The sequence below is a fragment of the Tamandua tetradactyla genome, chromosome 16, assembly GCF_023851605.1.
Source record: "Tamandua tetradactyla isolate mTamTet1 chromosome 16, mTamTet1.pri, whole genome shotgun sequence".
Lineage (NCBI taxonomy): Eukaryota > Metazoa > Chordata > Mammalia > Pilosa > Myrmecophagidae > Tamandua > Tamandua tetradactyla.
Window position 1 is genome coordinate 11,267,802 of NC_135342.1, and position 27,457 is coordinate 11,295,258.

Below are 27,457 nucleotides of genomic sequence, written 5' to 3' on the forward strand. Positions count from 1 at the left end.
GCCCGGGCGGGGCGATCGACCGGGAGTGGGCGGGGCCTGGCGCCCGGTCACGCCCCGGCCCGCCCCCAGGTACAACCGCATCGTGGGCGGCTGGGACCTGCTACCCCGGGCGCTGCTGAGCTCGCTGTCGGGGCCCGTGCTCCTGCACGCGCCGGTGGTGGCGGTGAAGCAGGGCCGCCGCGACGTGCAGGTGCACATCTCAGCCCCGCTGGGCATCCGGAGGCTGAAGTCGCTGACGGCCGACGTGGTGCTGCTGACGACGAGCGGGCCGGCGCTGCAGCGCATGCTCTTCTGGCCGCCGCTGACGCGCAGGCGGCAGGAGGCGCTGCACGCGCTGCACTACGTGCCGGCCACCAAGGTGTTCCTGAGCTTCCGCCGGCCCTTCTGGCACGACGAGCACATCGAGGGCGGCCACTCGAGTACCGACCGCCCGTCGCGCGTCATTTTCTACCCGCCGCCCGGCGAGGGTGCGCTGCTGCTGGCCTCGTATACGTGGTCGGACGCAGCGGCCGCATTCGCGGGCCTGAGCCAGGAGGAGGCGCTGCGCGTGGCGCTCGACGACGTGGCCGAGCTGCACGGGCCCCTCGTGTACCGGCTCTGGGACGGCACCGGTGTGGTCAAGCGCTGGGCCGAGGACCCACACAGCCAGGGCGGCTTTGTGGTCCAGCCGCCGACCCTGGCGCATACCGCCGTCCAGGAAAAGAATTTCGACTGGGCGGCCCCCTACGGCCGCATCTACTTCGCTGGCGAGCACACGGCGCTGCCGCACGGCTGGGTGGAGACGGCGGTCAAATCGGCGCTGCGCGCGGCGATGAAGATCAACAGCCGGCGGTCGGCCCCGCTCGCGCCCGGTCCCGTCTGGGCCTCCCCGAAGGGAGAGGCCACCCAGCCCTCGCTCCACCACATGGTGTTCCCCCCGCCCACGACCCACAAGAAGAGCGAGCATTAAAGTATTTTCAGAAAAACCCGTGTGGCCCAATTCCCTCCCTGGCACTGGCGCTGAGCACTCGCCTTGCAGGGAGCAGGGACCGCGCATGCCCAGCAGCCCTGGAGGCTGCCCCCTGCTTCTCCGTGGACGGCGGGGTTCCATGATGAGGGCAGGCCGGGACCCACCTTCCATCACTGGTCAGTGGTACCCACTCTGACCACTGCCGGCTCTGGCAAGGCAGAGATGAGGAGAAAGACACAGGTGGGTCCCAACACAGCAACAGAACCCGAAGATTAAACGACGTTAGTTTATTTTTCTCGGGGCGGGGAGGTGGGGCTGCCAGGCCTACAGCGCGTTTCAGGAACCCTGCAGGCTCCTCCGTTCTGGCCCTTGCCCCGCACAACCACGAGGCGGCCTCTCAGACCCAGCACCCCACCCTCGCTCCTACAAAAGCCCCAAACTCGAGATGGGAAGAGGGAACCCCACTCAGTCCACACCCCCACCCACCCCGGAGAAGAGCTTCCCCTGCTGCTTCCTGGGCTGCATCCAAGTGACCCGCCAGGGATGCGCCGAGTGCTGGCGCCGGCTGCGCTGGGGGCCCACGAACCTCTACGTCGGCGCCCACGTGGCAGCCTCCTTCACACCAACGCGATGCCAACTGGATAGAAGGAGCAATTTAATGTAACCAAAGAATCCGGAGGGTGGACCGGGCCGCGGGGGCGGGGCACACAGCCAGGACCCAGAGCTCTGCCCGGCATCCCCGCCCCGCACCCCCGCCTGGGGGTCAGGAGCCGGCGCTGTCCTCCTCTTCCTCCGGTAGGATCTCCAAGCTGCTGTCGGGCTGCGGGGCTGAGTCGGCGGCAGGTGGCGGGGCTGGTGGGACGCGGGTGGGCGACAGCGGCAGCGGGGAGGCGGGGGGAGAGGGGCTGTGTGGCTCTGAGGGCGGCGCCAGGCCCAGGATCTCCTGCACGTTGAGGGGCAGCTCCTGCGAGGAGGGGATCGCACGAGGGGAGGGGGTGTCAGAGGGGCGGGGAGGGAGAAGACTGTGGGGGGAGGCCAGGAGTGGGGCTCACCGGGCAGGCGGTCAGCTGGCGGTAGAGGGCTTCTGCCCGCGTCAGCACGTCCTCCACGCTCAGCTTCATGGTCAGCTCGTTAATGTGCTGCAGGAACCGGGTGGGGAGGTCAGGCTTGTGGGGCCCTCCCACAGCATCCCCGCGTGCCTACATGGCACCATGCTGGGGACACTGTGGAAGAGGAAGGCAGGGGCTGGTCCTCTTGGGGCTCACAGAAGTCATTCTAGCACTATGTGTCAGTCACTGGTGCCACAGGCCAGCAAAGGGCATCAAGCCCTGCCCCAGTGGTTCCTCCTCCCAGTCAAAGCCTGGGGGAGGGGCAAGACCCCCATACCGCTGGCCAGCACCTGGCACTGGAGGAACCTGCTGGGACCCAGGGTCAGGGTGCCCCTATGGCGCTGACTGCTCAGCCAGCCACCTTTCAACCTTATTTTGAGCACTTGCTACTCAGCTCAGAAGTTCCGCCCACTGTGAAGGGGCAGGAAGTGGGCCACTGGATGCACCAGGGCTGCACCTTGAGGATCTCGTTGGAGCCGAAGCCCGACAGCATGAGGGTGTCCCGTTCCATGTCCAGGATGGCACAGGCCACTAGCAGGTGCAGGTTGGGGCCAGGGAGCCCCGTCCATAGCACCTGGGACAGGGGATGGGAGGACGAGTCACCACGCTGCTGCCCACATGTTGGCCCAGCCCTGCCGCCCCAAGGACAGGCAGCCCACCTCCCAGAGTCGGAGGACGTCTGGGAATGGAAATTCCCTCTTGAACCAGATGAGCAGCCACCGGAAGCAGAAACAGAGCGAGCCGGAGTCCTGGGAATCTGAGGAGGGCAGCAGTGGGGCAGACTGAGATCGAGGAAGGGGGGCACCCAGGCTTGTGCCCAGCAAATACGACCAAGCTCAGAGCTGACCCCCACCACACTCCCCTTTACAGCGTGCCCCGCAGTCGGCCTGAGGAGCGCCTCCCTCTCCAGGAGAGGAATGCGGACGGTGTAGGGCAGCTGAAGGGAAGCAGGAAGGCTTTCTGTAATTGGGAACCTCTCCCTCCTGGCTCCCCAGGCTTTCAAAATGACCTATTTCCATGTTTTCCACTCTGGGAAGGAAGGGATACAAAAATCCCAAGGAAAAATAAAACGCCTGGAGGACAATACTGGTGAAGGCACGAGAAGGCGCCCTCAGAGGGACACTGCCAGCAAACCTACAGGCTGGTGTAACTTCTCAGAGGGCAACGGTGTAAGAACACAGGTTCTGCCCTGGCCACAGCAATTCCACTTCCAGGAACATCACCACAAAACACTGTAAATAATCTCTGTCTGCAGCAAGTCAGACTAAACACAGTATACTCTTTCCCTAAGACAGGTGGAAAACCACAGAGTCAACAAAAACCATGCTTTGTAAGACTTTTAGGGACACAGAGAGGCTGCCCAAGGAAGTGATATGTGCTTTCCAAGCCCTGGTCTCTCTGGTGAGGTGAGCCTGGGTGTACCCCTCCCCTGGGGTGTGCAGAAGCTCCAGCGAGGAAGTGTCTACAGTTAGCTGAGATTATCATCATCAGGGTTGTGCATTCAAAAGGACAGGTTTATCAAGAGTGACTTACTCAGCCCCACCCCTGGGGTGGGGGCAGGGGGGTCCGTGGGCAGAAACCCAGTTCCTGATCCCTGGCTCAAGATGAGTGCAAAATAGGGGGAGACAGCTGGGAAGAGCCATGCCCAGGGCGGCCTTACTTCTGAAAACCATCAAGCCAACATTAAGACTGAAGTGGACAGAGGTGTGCAGGGATGGAGCCAGCACCTGGGGCAGGGACCCAACAACAGCTCTGCCTTCACAGGTTCTGGGCTGGCAAAGGGGTTTTCTATTGTTTGGGTCAGGACCAAATGCCTCGGACACAGTCTGTGGCTCTCCCCCAAAAACCCCTGGCAAGGTCCACGGCTGCCCCTGCCCACGCGAAGGAGACACACCCAGGAAGTCGCAAAGTGGCGGGTCCAGCACCCTCAGGAGCAGCAGGAGTTGCCCAAGCTGCTGCTTCATCGTCTCCTGACTCTCCTCAAAGTTACCATGCTGCAGTGAGCGGGAAGGGGGGACCATGTGAGGAGCTGAGACCCCTGACCCTTGCAGGGGGCCAGCTCCCAGCCCCTCCCCTGAGCCTCACCACCAGCTCCATGAAGCCACAGAAGCACCAGAAGGCATCCACCTCGTTCTGAATGACGTAGAGGATCGGGGAGAGAAGGTCACTCATGCCCTGGACGTAACCTGAGGAGGAACACAGGGTCAGGGACCAGCCCTGGCCATCAGCGCCGCCCCCCCCCCCCCCCCCCACCTCCCAGGGAAGCCAGCCTGCCCACTGGGCCAGGCGCCCGCACCGAGGTCGAAGTGGTACATGCAGTAAGTGAGGAGGATGTCGTTCAGCAGGCCCAGGCCCGGGTTCTCGGGGCCCTCGTAGAATTTGTTGGTCCTGTCGGTGCGGCTCACGTCTCTCTCTGTGGGGCAGGGTGGGGGTGAAGTGGCCCTGGCCCCTCTGGCTCAGTCCCAGCCAGTGCTTGTCTGAGAGGGGGGCCACTTTGGGGAACCAACGCCAACACCCCTGACATGTGGCACTGTGCTCGCCGGCTCACCAGTCTCCACTTATTCCACGCACCGCCCCCCACCACCCCAGTGGGGAAACTGAGGCCCACCAAGGGAACTAGCTTGACGAGCTCATGCAGTTGGCAGATGGCAGGGCGGGGATCTGACCCCAAAGCACTGCCCCCCTCCCCCTTACGTGCCTGCATGACTGTGTCCCAGGTCTCGGGGAAGAGGGGTTCCCTCTGCCCTGCCCACCACCCACCGATGAGGCTCCGGTATCCGTGCAGGAGAGAGTTCCTGCGCTCCTGCTCAGGGCTCACCGACTTCCACTGCAGCTTCATGCGGAAATACTCATCCCTGAAGGACATGAGAGGTGGACAGGGCCGCGAGTGAGACTGCCTGCCAGGACCGCTAGGGTTCAGCAACAGACCCCCCCTCAGAGCCCGCAGTGACCACTCAGACCCCAACAGGCCGGTTGCTCTCATCAGCACCCTAAGGCTTGCCTTCCCTCTCAGGCCCCCTCCCAACAGCCGACAGGGGCTGGGTCCGTGCACCACGGCACTGCGGGGTGGGAAGAGATGGACCCTGGGGGGTGGAAGCCGACTGCCTACTGGGACCAGCACAGCCCTGAGGCCCCAGCGCCCGGGGCCACGCCGCCTGAGGAGGGCCGGCCTAGTCCTGCAGGAAGCAAGGTGCTCTGCAAGTCTGTCCACAAACATCTGTGCCCAGGGGCTGGGCTGTGCCCCGCGAAGATTGTTGATCCAAACACCCGGGCCACGTGAGGAAGGACAAATGGGGGAAAAGCAGCAATTAATATAAAGAGACTGCAGCAATGTGTACGGCAGGGCCTGGCTTCACCTGGAAGGGGGAAGGCACCCCAAGACATGGAGCTGGGGCGAGGAGGACCCTGCCCTTGGGGGAAGGTATGGGGGGCACCCGGGTAGCTGGGACCAAGGTTGGGAAGGGTGTCGCTTCTCACTCACGTCTTCTCGCGCACATGGGCCCTGTGCTCCTCGGCCGAGCCCTCCCAGCTGAGGTAGCCCAGGAGGAACTTCCAGGCCTCGTGCCTCAGGCCAGGGGTCAGGCCCTGGGGATGGAGTGGGCAAGGCTCAGAGGGGCCCGATGGTGCCTCCCCCGCCTCCCCACCTGGCCTGGCTGCCCGGTGCTCACCCCTGAGAAGATCCGGGCCTTTAGGGTGGGGACCTGCTGCAGGCGGCCCTCAGGGCCCACGTGGCGGGCCCACTCCTCCTCTGAGACCGGGGGCGCCCGTTCCACCTCTGGCCGCGGGCCCAGCGCCACCTGCGGGCCACAGCCATCAACCAGGGCTCTGTGGTCTTGCCGGAGTACACTCCGTGGGGGACCCCGCCATGCCCCCCTGCTACCTCCCAAGGCAACCTGGGTCATGCAAGTGAAAACTCAGGGGTGGCAACACATACACCCCCGAATCAGGAAGGGCTCACAGCAGGCCTGGCAGGGGTGAAAGCCCTCCCCATGATCCCACCCCCATAAAATTTGCAAAGGGGAAGCCACTGGGGTTCCCAAATCCCTGAAGAGGATATGGGGTCCAGTGAGCAGAACTGGTACTCACACAGGAAATGACCTCAAAGCCCGGCTCGGACTCATCCTCCGGGGGCTGGGGGAGGTCAGGGGAGGTACCCTCTGGGTGGGGCTGCAGGGCTCCCCGGAAGAAGTTGGTCACCCGGGAGAAACTGCTGAAGGTGGTGGAGTAGGGGTCCTGGAGAAAGCGCTGGGGGCAGGGCCAGCAGGCGGTCAGGCGCTCCCTGCCTCCCCGACCACGCAGCAGCTGCTCATCCCCACCCCCGCCCACTTCCACCAGGGCCAGGTGCCCGGGACACTCACAGACACCACGTTGGAGCTGTCCTGGTCAAAGAGCTGGAGGTGGTGGAAGGAGTTGGAGAGAGCAGAAGAGTTGTGGGGGAAGACCAGGTAGAGGCGGGAGTCCTGTGGGGAGCTGGCAGGCGGAGGAGGGTGCTGAGTGGGTGGGGGCCACTGTGATTCCCTCCTCTTCGGACTGCAAAAGCCCTGGGGAAGCCCTCGTCAGGGGCCATGGGGTGGGAGGGGTGAGGCCTGAGACCAAGCCAGGCCCAGGCTGTGCATGTGACCAGGGTTGGCCAAGGACACGCCACCTCCCAGGTCGAGGGGACGGAGTTGGGGATAGGCACACGACCCGGGCCAATAAGAAAGAGCTCTGGGGCTTCACTGTTATTACAAACAATTATGTGTCATTGTTTTGAAGGTAACGTCTCTATATATCACAATTTCCCATTTTAATCGCTTTCAAGTGGACATCCGGTGGCCTCACTTACACTCTCGATGTTGCGCCACTGTCCCCACCATCCATCACTAAAACTCTCTCATCGTCCCAACAGTAACTCTGGCCCCGTTAAGCACTAACTCTCCCTCCCCTGGGCCCTGGTAACCCCCAGTCTTTTCTGTCTCTACAAATTTACTTATTCTAGATATTTCATCTAAGTGGCATCTATAGTACTTGTCCATTTACGTGACTTATTTCACTCCACATCTCCGAGGTTCACCCCCATGGTAGCGTGTTTGGCAAGCGTCATTCCTTTTGACTGCCGCACGTGGTCCTTTGTAGGACAGACTACGTGTGTTTTGCTGGTCCCTTCACCCGGTGACAGGCGCTGGGTTCCTGCCACCTTCTGGCCTTTGTGAATAATGCCCGCAGCGAACACTGATGTACAAGCATTTGCTTGGGGTCCTGCCTTTGAGCAGCCCTGGGACTTTGCTGGAATGTGGGGAAAGAGATGCTTTCTAGCTGTGGGGCTTTCTATCTGAGCCAGGGCTGCTGCCCTCTGGAGAGTGATGCACTCAGAAGAAAGAGGAGTGAAAAAGTGTAACATTTTGGGATTAGATTCAGTCTGAAGTCAGTACTGCGCTCTGACGTCTGGGTGATCTGCATCCTGAAGTCCCTTTCGTCCTTTAAAAGCTTCTGCACTGTGGCTCTACCCAGGCAGAGGCCACGGAGGGACTGGCCTGGTGAAAAGTCCTAGTGCTGGGCGATGCTCACCTGGCCAACAGCAGGTAGCGGCTGAGGACGCGGAGCAGGGCACGTGTGCCCCCGCGGTGGAAGTGCAGGGCAGGCAGCGAGCCTCCAGCCTGGGTCACCAGGACCAGGTAGGCCCAGCTCAGGCCTGGCTTGGAGCGGCGGATGGATTTGAGCTCCCCAAGACTCACCGAGAAGGCCCAGGAGCCCCGGGGGGAGCTGGGCTCTGCACCTAGAGGGGACAAAGCCATGTGAGAGGGGCCTGGCATGCCGGAGGTGGCCACGTCAGCTCAGGGTGGTCATTCAGCACCTGGAAAACTCCACCACAGGCCAGACCCAGGCCCTGCCCTTGGGGAGCCCCAGGTCCCCTCACATTTCCTTGGTAACGGTAAATGTAAAGGGAGCCCCTCAGGTCAGTCCCTGCTCCTACCTGGCTCACCCTGGCCCTCTTCACTTGCCACTTAAGAGGCTGGTGGCTTCTAAACATACCCAGTCTCGTGCCTCTGGCCTTGCCTGATGGTTTCTGCTCAGAGTGCCCTGTCCCCTGGAGGCTTCCCAAGCATCCCTCAGAGCCAAGCTCTGGGATCACCTCCTCCTGGAAGGGATCTCTGCTGCTCCTAGGGGCTGGATGCCCCTCTGGAAGCCCCACAACCTGTGTCTGTTTGTGTCACCCACCAGCTTAGACTCATCTAGGGGGTCCAGGGGCAGACAGGGAGCCCGATAAGATGAGCAGGCTGCAGACCCCAGAGACCAGAGACACTAGCTATGGTGGACCTGTCCTGGATCTTCCCTGGCTGGGGCTGGGTGACCACCTTGACTGACCACTTTGGAGTAGACCACCACTGAGGGCGAGACCGACCCCTCCTGTCCCCCAATGCAGCCTACCTCTCGTGGGCTCTGAGTGACGGGGCCGAGGCCGTACGGTGCTGATGACGGCCCAGTCGGGTTCATAGCCAGGGTCAAAGGTTGGTTCTTCCTCAGAGGTGCAGGGGTCACAACCACTGGAGTCCTTGCGGGAGCAGAAACGGAGAGTGAGGGACTGCATGTTCAGAGGGCTTTGGGACCTGGGCGGGCACAGCACTTGCTCAAGGTAACCCAGGAAGCCTGGGTCTTTGCCAGCAGTGGCGCCTGAGTCCCCCGGTGGCCTCAACCTAGGGAACCAGGGCCGGGGGGCTCACACTGCAGGGGAGTCAGCTAGGTTGGGGGGTGCTTGCAGTGGGACCGTGGAGGCCATGGGGCTGGAGGCCAGGAGGCGGCAGGGAAAGGCAGAACCACTAGGAGACACCGTGCATGCCCCGTGGGGGGTATGATGGCAGCCAGAAAGGAACAAGCCAGCAAGGAAAGGGTGCCGGGAAAGCAGAACCTTGTTCATTGTGGGTGGGAACATCAAATGGTGGCGCAGCCCCAGTGGCAACAGCCTGACGCTTCCTCTAGGAGTCAGACGCAGAGTCACCAGGAGACCCAGCAATCCCACCCCTAGGGCCTGGCCGGAGAGAACTGAAAATGTACATTCCTGCCAAAACCTGTGCATGTTCAGAGTAGCACCAGCCAAACAGTGGAGGCAGCCCCAATCTTTATCACCTCAGGAACGATTAAAAAAATGTGGTGTGCTCCTATAGTGGAATATTATTCAGCCATAAAGTGGAATGAGGTTCTATTCCGAGTGACGTGGACGAACCTTGGACATGCTCAGTGAAAGAAGCCAGAATCAAAAGGACAAGTACTGTGATGCTGTTAGAGTGACTGACAAATCCATAGGGACAGGAAGCAGATGGGTGGTTGCCAGGGGCTCGGGAAGGAGGGAACAGGGGTGGCTGCTGGCAGGGATGGGATTTCACTGAGAGCTGATAAAATGTTGTGGGATTTGTGAGAACAGCTGCACAAATTCAGGAACATACTAAAAACCACTGGCCTGTACCTGTAGGAGCCAAGTGTTAAAACAAGACCTGCAGGTTTTGTTGGGAGCAGCTGGCCTCAGCATGGCAGCAGTAAACTGTGGAGATTGTAATGTAGAGCAGTCTGGGAGGAAGAGAATGTTTACCCCAAATGGTTATGTTAAGTATGAAGGAAGAGAGCACTGAAAAATAAACTCTGTTCTTTCAAAAAATGCATGCATGCCTTTTGTCACCCTGCAGTATTTAAGTAGGCTCTGGATAAGAATAAAGTTGTCTGAAGTCTGTCTGAAGTAAACTCAAGCTTCAGACCCCCTGAGCCCGTCTGTGTCTTTCTTTCTTTCTTCCTTTCTTTTTTTCTCATCATTCCTTAATATCCTTGGAGCTCCGTTTCAGTAGGAAGCAATATTTGGCGCCCAACGTGGGGCTCGAAGAAGACGACTCCAAATGAATATTAAAGAACCAAGGAAAAGTCTCATTAGAGGCACGTGTGTCCAGCCGACAGACGAGGACTCCAATCATATTGGTAAAGTAAACATTTTCCTTGGATCATGAGGGTAACGGGTAATCATAATAGGCGGCTGGAGGAGTATGTGTGTGTGTTAAAGCTACTGGGGTGCCTGTTAAAACATCTGAATTAATAAGCTTATTTAATCTCATTCAAAAACATTGTTTTTGGTTTCAGCCTTAAGGTCATAATGTTTTAAATCTTAAGTAATGGAAATTGATTATGAAGGCTTTGCAGCGAACATAACAAAACGGGGAAAATATTCCTATTTCTATTTGGTTATTGTGTTCAATCAGGCAATGAACCACCTGGCTCGTGCTTTGTCTTAAACTCTAAGTTGTGTTTCTTCTCAATCTCCCACTACCCCTTCTTACCCTGTTTGGACAGTTGCTTAAACTGGACTCGGCAATTGGTGCCCAAACAAGGATCTAATAAGGGAACTCTTAAAGCATAAAATGAGGAGACACTCCAGGGACATCCACTACAAATACTACAAATGGGCCTTTATGGGTTAAGCAGTGGCCCTTATCTATAAAGAAGTTTGAGGCTCTGACTCGGTTAATTTGGAAACAGTTTGGAGCAAGATGTTTAGAGGAATCTCGTGGTTCTTGAAATTCTCCAATATTTATTGCAGGAGGGAGGTCAGGAAAATGGAGAATGTTGACTGATTTGATAAAAGTTGATACTGTGGTTCAGCCTATGGAGTCACTGCAGCCTGGCTTGCCCACACCAGTTGTAATTTCTAAGAACTGCTTTATTATGATAGATTTTAAAAATTGCTTCTTTGCTATGCCTTTGGCAAAGCAGGATAAAGAAATATTGGTTTCTAGGTTTGTTCTTGGTGGGCTGCCTTTATATAGGGATTCATGTACACCTGAGTCAAAGAGTATTCAGTGAGAAAGGTGCCATACCAAATGGGGGTCAGTGCTCATTGATGGTTCCTGTGGCAGGTTGTTCCCCAAGGAGGTATGCGGTTCGGGATTGTAGTTCTGACTCAAGGTATTCTGTTAGGTTACCTTTGTTTAGTCTGAATGATTATTCTATGAGATTTATACCAATGCTACAGGTAAAGTCTTGTGATGGAGAGTGGGAATGGTAGCCTCATCTTCTTTTGTTGGCTTAAATTCTCGACAGGCAGTGGTTTGGAGACTGGCCATGAGTTTAGCTCCTATTCATGTTTGAAGAAGAGATATATTTTAGGAACTTTGAGACTGAAGATTCTCACTAAAAACTATATATTGGTGTTTTGAATGTGCATTAACTGAAGTGTTTTAAGTATTTGACATTCTAGCATTTGATTTTGGTGGTAATTGTGTGTGGTAAAGTATTTCTTTGGAATGATGGCTTGGGCATAAAGGATGTGGGGAATGTATTTTTATCAGTAGGAAGACAGTAGTTTTATCCTAAGATAAAATGAATGACTGTTGCAGAATAAGAGAAGTGTGGGACAAAGCCTAAAATAATAAGTGCTGAGGGTTTATAAAAATGGAAATTATGGTTAAAATCAAGAAAGATTTAATAAGTCTAAAATGACAATGTTTTCTTGGACTCTTAGGCTGTTTTAATGAAAAGATATAAAAAAAATTTTTTTTTCTAAATAATTAGTTAAAAAGCAAAGAGTCTGTGTTTTATCAAAATAACTTAGGTTAACTTTTATCATGTTGTTATCTGTATAAAAAATACTGATTTTCTCCTGGGTATCATTATACTGGCAAAAACTGCTTCTTTTCTTGCCCTAAACCAGGTGGCTTAATCTATTAATCTAAGTACTATTACTATAAATGAATCTATTACTGGCTAAATCATATTCAAATCATATAAATACCTATATTCCTTTAAGCCAAAATATCTTAAGGCTTTGTCCAGTCTTTATATAAACTACATATGTATAAACTAAATTTATCCTAAAATAACCATGGCTTATATTAGAAGCAAATCAGATTTGAGGGCTAAATGCAAGGAAAAATATACTTGTGGAGTCTCTTTTGTTCACCTGATGTTGCCATTACATGCAACTAATGTTGCTATCACATGACCTTGGTAAGAAATAGTTAAAATGTACACTCTAGCTGGGAGGACTGGCTATCCCCCCAGAAGGAGGTATACTTTAATAAAGATATCTAGGTCCCAGGAAGCTCCTCTTGGTCCCTAGCCAGTTCCCAGAGAACCCAACTGGGTGGGCCAGGTCATGTAAGCAAATCGGAATTTGACCACTATTATGAGAAAATATCATAAAAACTGCATGCAATAAATTTAAAATTAGCAAAAATGCACAACCAATTATAAAGAATCCACATTCCTGCATTCCTTTTCAATCAATCCAATGAATTCAATTTAAAAAATCTGGTCATTTACTATGGGTACACATGACTATTGACACTCTGCTTTCATTTTTGCTACCTGCCACTTTAGGGATTCCTAATTATATGTTACAAAATTTGTTTAATATTTTACAAAGAGATTCTAATTTATTAAGCAAAAGGCAATTAACAGCTGCAGCTGAATGAAAGTTACAATTAATTGAACAATGCATTCAAAAAGGACAGCGTGTTATCAACAAAACAGAAAACGACAAGTGCTGGAGAGGATGCGGAGAAAGAGGCACACTTATTCACTGTTGGTGGGAATGTCAAAGGGTGCAACCACTGTGGAAGGCAGTTTGGCGGTTCCTCAAAAAGCTGAATATAGAATTGCCATACGACCCAGCAATACCACTGCTAGGTATCTACTCAAAGGACTTAAGGGCAAAGACACAAACGGGCATTTGCACACCAATGTTTATAGCAGCATTATTTACAATTGCAAAGAGATGGAAACAGCCAAAATCTCCATCAACAGAAGAGTGGCTAAACAAACTGTGGTATATACATACGATGGAATATTATGCAGCTTTAAGACAAGATAAACTTGTGAACCATGTAATAACATGGATGGACCTAGAGAATATTATGCTGAGTGAATCCAGCCAAAAACTAAAGGACAAATACTGTATGGTCCCACTGTTGTGAACGGACATTCGAGAATAAACTTGAAATATGTCATTGGTAACAGAGTTCAGCAGGAGTTAGAAACAGGGTAAGACAATGGGTAATTGAAGCTGAAGGGATACAGATTGTGCAACAGGACTAGATACAAAAACTCAAAAATGGACAGCACAATAATACCTAATTGTAAAGTAATCATGTTAAAATACTGAATGAAGCTGCATCTGAGCTATAGGGTTTTTTTTTGTTTTTGTTTGCTTGTTGGTTTGTTTGTTGTTGTTGTTTTTTACTATTACTACTACTTTTATTTCTTTTCTTTATATTAACATTTTATATCTTTTTCTGTTGTGTTGCTAGTTCCGCTAAACTGATGCAAATGTACTAAGAAACAATGATCATGCATCTATGTGATGATGTTAAGAATTACTGAGTACATATGTAGAATGGTATGATTTCTAAATGTTGTGTTAATTTCTTTTTTTTCTTTCCGTTAATAAAAAAAAAAAAAAAAAAAAAAAAAAAAAAGGACAGCGTGTTCAAATAAATCTTAAAAAGCCTGTTGATTTCATTATTTTCTTTACCTTGCAATCTCCCACAGGCCTATTTTAGCAAAATGGTGTTTTAAAATGGATTTTTTTAACCAAACAATTGACAAAAATGTTTAAATACATATTTGCAAAAGATTATTTCTTTAATAGCCAAAGGTCACCAAAGATATTATCAATTAAGAAGTCATGATCCTAATCGCATAGTGTGTGATCTCACAAAGGAAGAGGTTCAAAGTCTATATATTTTCAATACCTCTCGGCAAATAGCATTAAGTGACTTTAAAAAACAAATGAATAATCATTTGCTATGTCAAAACTTTTACAATTTTTAAAAATGAACGCAATGGATTTCGCCTAAAATAGTTCCGGCTTCCCCGCTAGTTATTACTGTCTTTACTAATAATAATATTAATGGGAAGGCTGCATATGTCACCCCCGTGGAAAACAAGTTAGAAAATGCCTTATACCTCAGCCCAACCTACTGAATTAGCAGCTGTAATTCAAGCATTGCAAAGTTTTCCACAATCTCTTAACATTGTTTCTGATTTTGAATAAGTCTGCCAAACAGTTACTCACATTGAGACAGCTTCTTTGTTTAAAGAAAATGAATTGTCCTGAATGTTTTTACATTTACAAACATTAGTCAAAAGTTAAATTACTCCCCTTTTTATCAAGCATATAAAGAGCTCATACCAATCTTCCAGGTCCTTTGTCATTACAAAATCAGCAAGCAAATACTCTTGTGGGGGTAATGCAAAATCCCACAACATTTCACAAATTAACTCATATCAATAGCAAAGGGCTATAAAAGAAATTTCCATCTTTATCTAAACAGCAAGCTCAGGACATTGTTAAGACTTATCAAACCTGTAGACCTTTAAATGCACTTCCATTTGCATCAGGGATTAATCCTCGAGGTCAAAAAGCAAATGAATTATGGCAAATGAATGTTACTCATATTTCACGTTTTGGTAAAATGCAATATATACATATTATTATAAACACCTTTTCTCATTACATTTGGGCTACCGCATAATCTGGAAAACATTTCCGTCATGTTCGATCACATTTATTTAATGCTTTTGCTGTTATGGGATGCCCTCGATCTATTAAAACGGACAATGGTCCTGCTTATATAAGGAAGCAATTTCATAAATTTTATACTGCTTTTCATATTACTCAATATATCACAGGAATTCCACATAATCCCTCTGGGCAATGAATTATTGAATGAACCAACCAAATGCTAAAGTCTATGCTCATAAAACAAAAAGGGGGAGATGATGATCAGGAGGATGATGCTGTGAAAATAAGTACACCTAAAGATCAATTAGCAAAGGCATTGTTTACTCTCAATTTTTAAAACATTTATGATAATTCATCACAGACTCCTGCAGAACAACATTTTAGTAATTTGGGAAAGAAAAATGATACAACCCAAACAGAACTGCAGCAGCAGCCAATCTATTAGAAAGACGTTAAAGATGATTTATGGAAATGAGGAATGGTAAAGGTGTGGGGTAGGGGGTTTGCTCTTGTCATTGCAGATGACGGAACCTCAGTTTGGATTCCCTTGAAGAGAATAAAACCCAGACATGTCAACCCAGACGAAAATAACTAAATGGGTAATGTATATTATAGGACAGATAACTTTAATTGCTGAAAGACAGGCGCAGTCACTAAGCAAAGCCACCCTAACAATGTGATTCTTGCGAAAACTCTTGGCTCCCTCCTGAATCAAAGTCAGAGAGCTTGACTGGCAGCCAATGACGGGTAAGACCCTTCCTTCAGAGCCTAAGGGCAACCTAAGACAGGCGCGGTCACCTCGGCTTTGCACGGTTGTCTGAAGTCTGTCTGAACTAAACTCAAGCTTCAGACCCCCTGAGCCCATCTGTATCTTTCTTTCTTTCTTCCTTTCTTTTTTTCTCATCATTCCTTAATATCCTTCGAGCTCTGTTTCAATAGAGCAACATGTACCCTTTATGAGGATGAGTTTTGTGGCATATGAACTGCGCTTCAATTAAGATGCACAAGCAGTTAATTCAGAGGTTGTTAGGAGGGTTAAGTGAGGAAATCAGGTGAGGGGCCCAGATCCCCAGGCAGCGCCCATAAATGGCAGCTGCCCATGTTACTGTTACTGCCTTGGGGACTGTTGGCGGATTCAGGGAATCCTACAGAACAAGCCAGTGCTGCGCGTCAGGGTGCAGTGAGAGCTGGGGGCACTGGCACAGGACAGGAAGGGGACCAGGAGCGGGGCTGGGCCACCGGAGGCCACGCCCTGCAGAGGCTGGAGAGCTGGAAACTACACTTCCCCGACTTCCTCACGCCTAGAGTTTCTGACGCAAAACGAATTCTGCCTTGAGATCTGGAGAGCAGAAAGAAGTGGGGGGTAGCTTCTTGCTGCTCTGTCCATTTTCTGCTGACAAGCAAAGACATGGCAGCCGTGGCTTCCTGTCCCCAGGATGACGGCCTTGGTGGTGTGTTCTTGAACCCAACAGTCCCTGCAGGGGTCTCCTCGTTTTGGCCGTGGTAACAGCTCTCCTGGACCAGCTCAGTGCTGGTGTTTCTACTCCGCCATGCCCTTCTTGTACCGCCCCCTCCCCATTCCTGAAACTAGCTCCAGTGGTTTCTGCCTCCTGGCATGACCCCTGCCCAATGAGAAAAAAGAAGGCAGGAAGGACCCCGTCACCTACCTGCCAGCCCTTACCACCCGTCCTTCCAGACCGCCAAGCCCTCATTCACACCAGAGGCTGGCAGCACATTTGCTATCTCAGCCTTCCTTGCAGCTGTGAGTGGCTGAGTAACTCAATCCTGCCCAAAAGGTGCTAAGGGGACATGTGCAAGGAGTTTGAGGCTGGGCAATTTCTGATATAAAGGCACATACTGAAGGCAAATACCCCATTCAGTCTAGCCTTTGGATGCTGGTGAAGGAGGGTACAGTGTCTGGAGCTGTGACAGCCATCCAGGGGCTGTGAGGGGAAGACCAAGGAACACCTATCTGCAAGGCTTTGGAACAGGCCTGACAAGGATACCTCTGGCCTCTGGGGTTTTGCAAGGTGAAGTCAAAGCATTCATAGATTCTCACAGGGTATGGAGACAGTCAGTGTTGGTGTTTGCCAAATATATCCAGCTCTCTGCCTCTCTGGCACCCAGCAGGATCACAATTCATTGAACTCTACCAGTTGGGTGAGACCATGTAACTAGTTCTGGCCAAGAGGCTGGGGCATATCACTTCAAGGATGGAGCATTGAAGTGCCATGGTGAGACCTCCAGGGCTCTCTCCCTCCAATACAAGGAATGGCAACTTCAAGACGGTGAATGCTTGAAGAACAAATTCTCTGAGTAATCGTGACTAGCAGACTTTCTTCCTCATCCATTCCACCGATGCAGGCGTGAGCAAAAGCACAGTCGGAAAGGATGTCATTCAGCAGCGCTCCTTGACCATGAAGAAGCCATGGACAGAAGCCACGTGCTGAGGATGTCAGAGCAAAGATGGATAGAAACTGGGTCCTTGGTGATATGTGCACGTGTACTGCTGGCCTCTGGGCTTTTTAGTAGGAGAGTAGTAACCTCTATCTTACTTAAGCTAGTTATTCCTGAGTCTAATTCATATGGCCAAATGCAATGCCCAGCTGATACAGAGGATTTCTGGGGAAACTCTGGCTTTTTCTGATGAGAGACAAATGTGATTGGCTTGTTCCCTGTTTTCTGCCTTAAAGGAGGATGCAATGGCTAGAGTGAAGCAGTCACCTGAAGACCACTAGAGCAACACAATAGAGTCTTGGTAAATCAGACCTTGTCATCACCCAGCTAAGGTCATTTTCCTGCCCCACCCCCACCCCACCCCCACCCCCACCCCTTGGAATCTTCTAGGAGAAACTGCTACCAACCCAGTTTTGTGTTCCTGGAGGCTGAATGCCTCCTGACTCTTGCATGCATGCCCTTTGGGCTGAAGCCAATCTCTGGGTTTCTGTTATTAAAAGACAAGAGACCGAAGAGCACAGCAATATTGTTAAGCAAGGCACTCAGCCGACCTGCAAGTTTGGTGAAAAATGCAGAATTCTGCCAGGGTCCTCCCCAGCCCAATGAAGCCACCTCCCTCAGGATAAAGCTGTGGCCTCAAACCCAAGTTCCAACACTGCCTAGCCTTTTTGACCTAAGGCAAGTGACTATCTCTTGCTGTGCCTCTGTTTCTCAAAAATAAAGTGTGGGGGGAGATAAAGTGGGGATGAATGCTTAATGTGCAGGGTCAAGGTCTGACTCATCTCTAGGACCCAGCCACAGTGAAGCCTTAGGAGACCTCCAATAACAAGAAGGGGGTAGGGCACTGGCAATGTGGGCGAACAGCCTCCTCCAGGTCCTGCCCCACTCTGGGACATGATGGCAAGATCTCAGCAGAGGAAATGTGTAGAAGCCAAGAGTTTAAAGCAAGACCTACAGAATTTGTTGCAAGCAGCTGGCCTCAGGATGGCAGCGGTAAACTGTGGAGATTGTTATGTAGAGCAGTCTGGGAGGAAGAGAATGTTTACCCCAAATGGTTATGTTAAGTATGAAGAACACTGAAAGATAAGAACTTTGCTCCCTCAGGAAATGCATGCATGCCTATTGACATCTTGTGGTATATAACCAGGATCTGGTTAAGAATAAAATTGTCTGAAGTCTGTCTGAAGTAATCTCAAGCTTCAGACCCCCTCAGCCCGTCTGTGTCTTTTTTTCTTTCTTTCTTTTTTCTCATCATTCCTTAATATCCTTCGAGCTCTGTTTCAATAGGAAGCAACAGAAATGCCACCTGCCCTCCCGCTTACCTAGGCTGAGAGCCCATAGAACCCAAATCCACAGGTTAAGTTGCCACCCAGCAGGGCTCTCCCAAGGACCAAAGGGAATGGGGGCAGCTGTCCCTATGACTGCAGATCTTGTACTCTCTGCTCTCTTTTCTTGAAGGGGCACCACTATTCCTATTACACAAAGAGGAGAAAATCGAGGGGTAAAAAGGATCTAATTCCCAATCAGGGTCACAAAGGCCCCAGAGACAGGTCTGGGTTGGACCCATACACCTCAAAAGCCTTCTCCTGCTCTGACCTAGAAAAAAGTGAGTGGAGAAGGGAACAGTGGAGGAGCCTACCTTCTTGGAGAAGAAGATTTGGGTGGAATCTCCAGCTTCCTCTACGGGGGCCCAATGCAGGAGGACGTCATTGTCCTGAAGAAAGCGGGCAGAGGTGTGAGGGGCTTCCCTCCACCCTCCAAACTCCCCAAATTTCACTCCCAAAGCTTTTCAGGGCGAATTTCCAAACTTCTTCCCCAGTCCCCACCATCAACCTTCCAGGGACCCGCCACCCTCTCTTCCAAAATTCCTATTCCGGACCTCCAGACATTAATCCTACGGATCCCGCCTCCCTCCCGCTCGGGACCCCCACAAGACTCTGCTCCCTCCCGGCCCACCTTCTCCACGACGCGGATGACGCCGGCAATGAGGGAATCCGGGTCCTGGTGCTTCTTGGCGCTGGTGTGCAGGTACACGCCTCCTTTCTCAAACACCACCTGAAGGAGGGGACCGGTGGGGGGCGGGAACCAGGTGGGGAGATACCCAGGGGGACGGGGCCCAGGAGGGAGCCATTGGGGTCGGGTACGGAGAAAGGGCTTTCTTTCCCGGGGGCTTCCTTTCCCGGGGGCTTCACCAGCACCGCGTTCCGAGGAGGGGGTGGGTCTTCCGAAAGGGGCGGAGTCCTAAGGAGTGCGCCACAAAGCGTGGACGCCGAGGGGCGGGGCTCTGAGGGGCGGGGCCAGGAGAGCGCCTCCGTAGCCTCAGGGGGCGGGGCCAAGGGCCACCTCGGCCGTGGAGAGGAGGGTGACAGCGCGTTTACAAGGGACTGCGTTTGCTAAGGCCCTGCCCGAGCGCCCAGTACCCGGGTACGGCCTGTGGGAGAAGCAGACCACCGGACAGGAGCGTTCCGCATAGACAGAAGCTAGGGTATGCGCTCTCAGTGCTTACCCTGTGATCCGCAACCTCCATAGCCGCCGCTGAGGCGCCCCTGACGCTCCCTTCCTCCCTTTCCAGGTCAACGTGGCGTCACATCCGGATATAATATCCCCCCGCAAGCCCGGGAAATGGTATCGCCCCTACCCTTTCTAGTACAGGAATGGGAAAAGCCATCTTTCGGAATGGGGTGAGATTTCAAGTCACATGGCGCAAACGCTAAAGGTGAAGCTGGCCAGCGAGAGTGCGCGGGCGCAGGGCTGCCTCCCTCATCACGAAGTAAACAAGGGGGCGTGTCCAGAAACTCCACCCCCTTTTCCAAGGACACGCTGAAACGCCTACTTCCTTCTCCATTTTATATACTGGCATCGAAGCCAAGATGATGCCATTTTGTTTGAGGGCACAGCCAAGGATGGTCAGCTGGGGCCATGTTAGTGCGGGGCAGACCTATCTCTCTGAGGGGCGCGACAGCGAGGTCCTGGAAAAGAGGAACGGATAAAGGAAAAGAAGGTGAGGGGAGTCGTACATCACAAGAGGCGCTGAGGGACTCGGGATAAGGGATGAAACCGACAATGAATTCGGGAACGAAGCGGTCCCAGATAATGTCCTGAGTCACCGTCGAAAGAAAGCGGCCTGAACCGCCATGTTGAAGCTGGGCAAACCGAAGCAAGAAAGGCTGCCATACTGGATCTTTGCCAGCCTTGGTGCTGTTGGGGGGAGTAGGGTGAAGGGGTGGAGAGCCCATATACAGTATGGGCAGATGAAGCCAATCTGGCCACCATGTCATTGAAGGGCACTGCTTTCCTCTTCTGTGGAAGAGGTTATGAGTGAGGGACGTCAGGTCGTTTGCCTTCGTTTATTGTTGTCCTGCGTGAGTATGTGCGGACAGCCGTATATCTTGGGGGAATATCGAGAAGGTCTAGGCTTGTTTCTGGGCCCGCTGAAGCCTTTATTTTCACCATCTTTCTTATTGGCACCCGGTTGTCGGCTATTGCTCTCGTGTGGGCTGGACGAAGCCTCCGTGGCCGCCATCTTGGTCTCGGGCGGCCGTGATAAGGAGGGCGGAATATGCAGAGCGGAGGAGGGCCAACTACGCGGAAGTGACGCAAGGCGCCGCCATGCCTTTTGAGGGCGGCGACGGCGCCTGGCCGGCCATACTGGTTACGGGCACGTGAGTGGAGGCGGCGTTGTGAAGGGCGGTGTGGGGAGGATTTGACGGTACCGAGGTTGAGGGGCGCTGGGAGGGCGAGCGGCTCATGGGACTGCTGGGGCCTTAATACATCAAAGTGCAGAGGTCTCCCAGCGATCCTTCCCTGAGCCCTGGGAAGGGGTCGTCCACGGGAGCCGTCGTATCTGACTGGTGGCAAAGCCTAGACAGCCCTATCTTCCTGTCTCCAGACCCGTCAGGATCTTCACCTTGGTCGTGGACCATGCCCAGGGGTTCGGGGGGTTCTTGGGGGGTCTCGGGGCACCCCTCACGCGTCCAAAGGCGGGACTTCCTGTCGTGGCCCCCACCTGGGCGGGATTTCCTGTTTTCTTACTGGAGAAATGGGTCTCTTCTGGACCCCCGGGCGTGGTGGGAAGAAGTCTTGCAGCAGTCGAGAAAGGGCTCAGACATTCACCTGGTCCCCGGCTCCAGGGTCCATTCTAGAGTGTCTCACACCTTTGGGTGGGCAGGGCTTCCAATTTGACAGGTGTGTGTGTTGGGGGTAGGAGTGGGGGTCTTTACCCGCATCCTCCATTCCTGTGGGGCTTCACCCTCTTCACCTCTTCTATTCCATCTCCACTCCACCTCCTCTCGTTCTGTCTCCTCCCTCTTCACCTCATCCTAAGAGGCTAATCAGCTTACCTCTCACCTCCCCCTCCTGAAGGCAGGTCTCCTCTCTTTCTCATCTCTTCCTCCATGGGGGAAGGGATCATCCCTCATCCCTCAGCTTTTTATCCTCCCAACTCTTGGCTACTCTCCTGCTGGGTTACAGGCTCCAGAGAGTCCCCTGGGCCTTGGCTGTAAGTCTCCCTCTCCCAGCATGACCTTGGACCATTTGCTTCCCCACTCTGGACCTCAATTTCCTCCTTTGTCAGACAGGGACAGCATGAGGAGTACATGTGAGGCATTGGACACCCCCAGTTCTGATGAGCTTTGGGGTCGGATGGCAGACAGCAGTTTCAGTCACAATTCTACTTTCTCTAGCTGTGTGACTTCTGGGCAGTGTCTTAAGCCCTCTGAACCTCAATTTCCCCGTCTGGAGAGGGAGACCATAAATTTTCACTCCTCAGGTAGGCAGGATGGCATTAATGATTAAGAACAGGTGCTGGACTGGGATTATCAGAGTCCTAGGTATATGTCTTTCCTAGTCAAGTTAAGGAATGACCCTGGGCCTGGGTTTGCAGTGGAAAACGAGGTAATGATAGCTCCTCCTCCTAGAGCTGGTGTGAGGGTGGGATGAGAGAAAGTTTATGACACACTCAGTTCCCTGCCCGGCATGTGGTGAGGGTGTGATTAAACCTCTTGCTTCGTTGACTGTCAGGAACGATGGTGGTTATACATGTACCACATGGCTTTGTATGGCCTGAGCCTGCGTGGTTTCTTTTGTGAGATGATAGCAACCTTGCCAGGTCTGGTGGTAAGGAGCATGGGCAGATGTGGAGTATCTGCATGGAAAACACATTCAGTGGACAGTAGCTTCTCTGATCATGAGCTGCAAAGAGCCTGTGAATTGAATTTAAAAACCAGACTCCCTGGTCCCCTTCACTATGAACTTGGCAGGCGTCCGTCAACTCTGCTTGAATCCCTCCAGTGATAAGAACCCCACTTGCTCCCTGAGGAGGGTCCTCAGCTTCCCAACAGCTCAACTACTCTGATTTACAGGGATAGAAAATAAGGTACAAGGAAAGTGAGGCCCAAGGTCACACAGCAGATTTGAGATAGAGTCAGGGCCTAAACCCATACCCCCGTCCCACGCTTTTCTTCTTAAAGAGATGCATCCAGCAGATTGTCTACTTAAGGTAGACCTGGCCTGGGGTACTCACAGTGTGATGGAGGAGGCAGAGAGAGGCACGAATGTCCTGAGCTCGGTGACATGAGCTATGGCAGAGATGGCCCAGGGCACTGGATTTCTAGGTGTGCAGAGCAGCTCACAAGCTATTTTCATGTATTCAACCCCTGCTTCCCAGGGCCTGCCAGGTGCCAGGCAGTGCTGGGGACTCAAGAGGACTCTGACAGGCCTGCCCTCAGGGCCACCCAAGCTAGCCTGGAGAGGTGGGCATGGATGTGACAGTGACTCTGCAGAGCAAAAAGTGCTGTAATGGTGGGCACTCAGACATTCTGGGAGCCCAAGGAGGGGCCTGACTTCAGCTGGGAATGAGGGAAGGCTTCCCAGAGTAGCCCATGGGTGAGCAGAGGAGTGACCAGGTAAGGGGACCAGCTGGTACGAAGACAGCAGAAAGGCTGGAGAAGAGTTTTGACTGTGAGGCCAGGGCAGGGCCAGACCATACAGGGCCTCCCACTGAGCCGAGGTCTGGGGTCTTGTGCTGGGGTACTGGGGAGAGGCATGAGCAGCTCTGGGATTAGAAAGACACCTTTGGGGCCATGTGAGGGATGGACTGGAGGCCAGGAAGCCAGGGAAGAGGCTGGGTGGAAGGTAGAGAGCTGGACTGTTCAATAGGAATGTAATGCGAGTCACATATACAACTGAAATTTTTCTGGGATCTGCATTAAAGCAGTAAAGGTGCATTTGAGAGTTTGAAATGTTGCAGGGTGATTGACAAACTGAAAAGGAAAGTAAAAAGAAGCAGATAAAACTTAATATTTTACTTAACCACTATATTTAAAATGTTATTCTTACATGTAACCAATAACAGAAAGATTGCAAATGAGATATTTTACATTCTTTTTCTCCTTTAAGTCGTGACAGTCCTGTGTGTATTTCACCCTTAAAGCACAGCTCGGTTTAGACCAGCCGCCTGGGGCTGGTGGCTCTGTATTGGACCGGAAAGAGGAGAGACCAGGCGTGGCCACAGAAGGCGGGCGGGGCAGAGTTGGGGGGCAGGCACAATGGGGCTGGTGGTTGAGGAGGGGGCCCCCGGGGTCACTGGGTCAAGAGGATGGACAGGGAAGCCACACTCCAGGAGTAGTAGGTTTGGGGGAAGATGCAAAGCTGTGCTGGAACCAGCTGAATGGGAGGGGTTTGAGCGGTGTCCAAGCTGGTGGAGAGGTCACACATGGGGCTGGGTGGGGGTGCAGGGTCAGGGGACTGCGGGTACGGGCCACCCTCCGGGAGCCGAGCCTCAGCCCTGCCCTTGTCCTGCTTTGCCCACAGGGCGCGGATGGCGTCGGGGCGCCCCGAGGAGCTGTGGGAGGCCGTGGTGGGGGCCGCCGAGCGCTTCCGGGCCCGTACCGGCACGGAGCTGGTGTTGCTGACCGCCGCCCCACCCCCGCCACCGCGCCCAGGCCCCTGTGCTTATGCCGCCCATGGCCGGGGGGCCCTGGCGGAGGCCGCACGCCACTGCCTCCACGACATTGCCCAGGCCCACAGGGCGGCTGCGGCTGCCCGGCCTCCCGCGCCCCCACCAGCACCTCAGCCACCCAGCCCCGATCGGAGCCCCCCCCAGCCTCCCTCGGCCCGGGAGGAAGAGGAGGAGAATGGGGAGGAGCTGACAGAGACATCAGGGGAGAGGCTGGACATCAGCGATAGCGGAGGTGAGAGGGGCACAGAGCTGGCGGTGTGATTGTCGGGAAGGTTTGGATTCCGTTGGGTTTGCCTGGAGGACTGCTTGTCTGTGAGCCCTGCTGGTCTATGGAAGAGACTGGCAGGATGGACAGGCCTGCCAGGGACTCCATTGGCTGTGGGGCCTTAAGCAAGTCATTTTCCCTCTTTGAGCTTCAGAGTCCTTATACTGGTATTCTGAGGCCAGCTCCTTATTGCCAAGTACTGGGCAGTGATTCCCGCATCTGGGGCTGTTAATGCCTAAATGGCCAAAGATAGGAGTTAAAGAGGAGTGAGGAGTACAGTCACAGCTGAGAAAGCCAGGAGAGAGGGCAAGACAGCTATTTTGGGGGAATTTTGAAATACAAGGCTTCCCAGAAACTGGGTTATAAGACTAGGGTTTTGAAGAGTGTGTAGGAGTTTGCAAATGTCTCACTATATAGGAGTTACTATTTTCTGTTACTGTTACTACCAATGGCTGGCCTCTTCATTGTTGCTGGAGAAGACTCCCATAGGGTTAAGGGTACAGACTCTGGAACCAGGTGGCCTGGGTTCAAATTCCAGTGATGCCACTGGGACCTCAGTGGCTGTGGGACCTCAGGTAAGTGAGTTGACCTCTATGTGCCTCTGGGTCTGCATTTGAGATCATAATTGACCCATATTTCTCTTAGTCAGTATTTTAAGTTAGATCTTCCCAAACATGTTTTGCAAATTTCACATTAATCCAACCAGTCACTTTGATCTGAAGGTAAAAGATAGATACTGTGTTTATTTTTCCAATGACCACCCAGATACCCCAAGGAAGGGCGTAGCGTTCCAGACAGAGGGAACTGCAATCATGGAAGCCCTGAGGCTTCAAAGGGTCTGGCAAACGCAGGAAGTAGGGAGGGGTCAAGGGCACATGGGGCATGATGGGAGCTGACTGGCCCTGGCCTCTGCCTCCATCTGCAGGGCTGTTTGTGATGGACGAGGATGCCACCCTCCAAGATCTGCCCCCTTTCTGCGAGTCGGACCCTGAGAGCACAGATGGTGAGTGTCCCAGGTTGTCTCCCCTGGTCGTGGGGCTGGGACAAAGCCAGGGCAGAGGCTGAGGACCCCCTGTCTCCCAGATGGCAGCCTGAGTGAGGAGACCCCGGCGGGCCCCCCATCCTACTCAGTGCCTCCGGCCTCAGCCCTGCCCACACAGCAGTACGCCAAGTCCTTGCCCGTATCCGTGCCCGTCTGGGCCTTCAAGGAGAAGAGGACAGAGGCACGGTCATCGGATGAAGAAAATGGGCAGGTGAGGGGCAAAGTAGCACAGGGCAGGGGGCTGCCTCCCCTAGGAAGCTCCTCAGGCTGATGGTCATGGGAATCCACTGAGCAGGGATACCATTTTCCACACAACCGCACCAGGCAAGTTCTTGGGCCAAATCCTGCAGTTTTAACTGTTAAAACTTTATGACGTATCTCAGTGCCCTGTAGGAATGGCCATTATGGAGCACCTGCATGGCCCCCACCACTCAGTATCTTGGCATCACCTCCAGATGGGGAAACAAAAGACTGGAGGGGTCATACCCTCCACCCCTGGTCCCTCCCAGGATCTCCCACCACTCCTTTTGTGCTGGGGGAAGGCCACATCCAGCAGGCCCAGCTCAGGGTGACAGGGGCTCTAACGGAGGTGAGGCAGCACTGGCACTTGGGCTAGCCAGCAGGGCCCTGAGGATGTCAGCGCTGGCAGGTGAGAGCTCCTTTTTCTTGAGCAGTCACTGCTAATTCTCTCCTTCAAGCCTCACAGGTCCTGGTGCCAGTCCCATTTTTGAGAGGGGGAGAATGAGGCTTAGGGAGGCGAAATCCCTTGTTAGCAACCAGTCGTAGGCTGAGCCCTGGTGGGAAATGAGCGAATTCCAAGCCTCAGGTCCTAGAGATGAGACCCTCTGGGTCCACGCTTCATCAGCGGTCGGCAGACAGGTGGCCCTTCCGCTGTGGTAGAAGCAGCCAGAACTGCGGACCGACAGGCAACCGCGGATCACAGAGGTCCAAGTTAGAAGGGGAAGAAGTCAGGGCAAGAAGGCTTCCTGGCGGAGGCGGTGCCTGAGCGGAGTGTCGGGCCTTCCTGGCGGTGGGCAGCACAGGGGCAGAGGTGGGAAGGCAGGAAAGGGCCCCGGGTGGCGGCAATGGATGCCGACTCCGGCTCCCTGCGGTCCCCGCAGCCCTCCTCGCCGGACCTGGACCGCATCGCGGCGAGCATGCGCGCGCTGGTTCTGCGGGAGGCCGAGGACACCCAGGTCTTCGGGGATCTGCCGCGCCCACGGCTCAACACCAGCGACTTCCAGAAGCTGACGCGGAAATACTGAGGCCCTGGACCGAGCTGCGGGGCTGGCGTCAGCCCCGCCCCACACTACACCCCCGCCCCGCCCCCGGGGCCCGCCAATCCCAGTCGGATCCGGACCGGCGCCCCACGTCTCCCTGCCAGTGACCCGGCCGCCCTTCCAGCCCTCGTCCCTTTGCGGGCGTAGGAGCGGGGCCTGTCCAGTCTCCTGATTGGGTGTGCCGCTCCTTTTTCCGCCCAGCGACAGACTATTAATGGATTGGTTCACTCCTCGGCTGGGGGCGTGGCCAGTTCTGAGCGCCTAGGTGGCCAACTCTGCCGTTTTCTGCCTAGCGACAAGGGCTTTGCTCACACGGCATTGGCTCGATCCGTGGAAGAGCGCGGTCGAGCCCCAGGATTGGGCAGTGGCGCTCCACTTCCGCCTAATGTCCGGGCAGCGCCTTTGTTTGACTGGCTCTCGCTTTTTAAATGACCCCATCGATCTCCCGTGAGTCCGTCCACACTCTCCCAGACTTCTCCCACTTAGTTAGCTCCGCTCTTTAAAGGGCATAGCCAAACCCTGCTCTCGTGCTCTGGAGTGGCTTGCGGCCTCCAATTTACAGTCTCTACACTACTGGGGCCGCGGTCGCCTTTGCTCATCCTGTCAATTGGTCCCGCTGGCCCCCTTCTCATTTGTTCCATCCTCAACAGCCTGCCAGTCGAAGCCCGTCCGTGCATCCAGGACGGTACCAGCTCCCGCCCCTCTCCCCTACCCCCACAGGTGCCTTAAAGGGCCCTCGTCCACCCCAGGTGGGGGACAGGGGGCCGCACTCTCCGGCCCTGGTATGGGGGAGAGAGTGGGGGGGTGGGTTAAGGAGTTTGGGATCGCTGCGATTAAAAGTTTTACCTCTGACGAGTATGATATGTGTTAACGGGTGTTCATTCAAACTTTTTTTGAAGCTGAAAGAGCAACATCT

General features: G+C 53.5%; 3 protein-coding genes across 12 annotated transcripts in view; 2 read left to right on the forward strand and 1 right to left on the reverse strand.

The window, feature by feature from the left end:
• IL4I1 (interleukin 4 induced 1) overlaps positions 1 to 1,424 on the forward strand; it is a 29,560-nt gene extending 28,136 nt beyond the window's left edge. For all 4 annotated transcript variants that reach the window (XM_077130953.1, XM_077130952.1, XM_077130956.1 and 1 more), the window contains one exon: positions 70 to 1,424. In XM_077130953.1, coding sequence (XP_076987068.1) covers positions 70 to 949 — 880 coding nt within the window. In that variant the 3' untranslated portion in view covers positions 950 to 1,424. The remainder of the gene's footprint in view (positions 1 to 69) is intronic.
• On the reverse strand, positions 1,222 to 19,753 carry TBC1D17 (TBC1 domain family member 17). Of its 2 annotated transcripts, XM_077130951.1 has the most exons (18): positions 19,503 to 19,753; positions 18,953 to 19,051; positions 18,636 to 18,710; positions 8,467 to 8,590; positions 7,606 to 7,813; positions 6,417 to 6,528; positions 6,145 to 6,303; positions 5,727 to 5,855; positions 5,540 to 5,643; positions 4,819 to 4,913; positions 4,355 to 4,471; positions 4,144 to 4,244; positions 3,953 to 4,052; positions 2,718 to 2,815; positions 2,516 to 2,632; positions 2,002 to 2,088; positions 1,706 to 1,913; positions 1,222 to 1,586 (listed from the first exon to the last, which is right to left on the reverse strand). In XM_077130951.1, exons 1-17 carry the CDS (start codon positions 19,521 to 19,523, stop codon positions 1,713 to 1,715), a joined length of 1,947 nt encoding a protein of 648 aa, XP_076987066.1. In that variant the 5' UTR covers positions 19,524 to 19,753; the 3' UTR covers positions 1,222 to 1,586; positions 1,706 to 1,712. The 2 variants fall into 2 exon arrangements, with proteins under 2 accessions (XP_076987066.1, XP_076987065.1); XM_077130950.1 differs by having other exon boundaries at positions 1,222 to 1,913.
• On the forward strand, positions 19,310 to 27,399 carry AKT1S1 (AKT1 substrate 1). 6 transcript variants are annotated; one of them, XM_077131027.1, is made up of 6 exons: positions 19,310 to 19,481; positions 19,569 to 20,658; positions 23,807 to 24,186; positions 25,145 to 25,222; positions 25,303 to 25,472; positions 26,383 to 27,399. In XM_077131027.1, the coding sequence occupies exons 2-6, from the start codon at positions 20,606 to 20,608 to the stop codon at positions 26,524 to 26,526; spliced, it is 825 nt and encodes a 274-aa protein (XP_076987142.1). In that variant the 5' UTR covers positions 19,310 to 19,481; positions 19,569 to 20,605; the 3' UTR covers positions 26,527 to 27,399. The 6 variants fall into 6 exon arrangements, with proteins under 6 accessions (XP_076987142.1, XP_076987145.1, XP_076987143.1 ...); XM_077131030.1 differs by having other exon boundaries at positions 19,569 to 19,997; XM_077131029.1 differs by lacking the exon at positions 19,310 to 19,481 and having other exon boundaries at positions 19,902 to 19,997; positions 20,504 to 20,658.
• Positions 27,400 to 27,457: the final 58 nt, after the last annotated feature.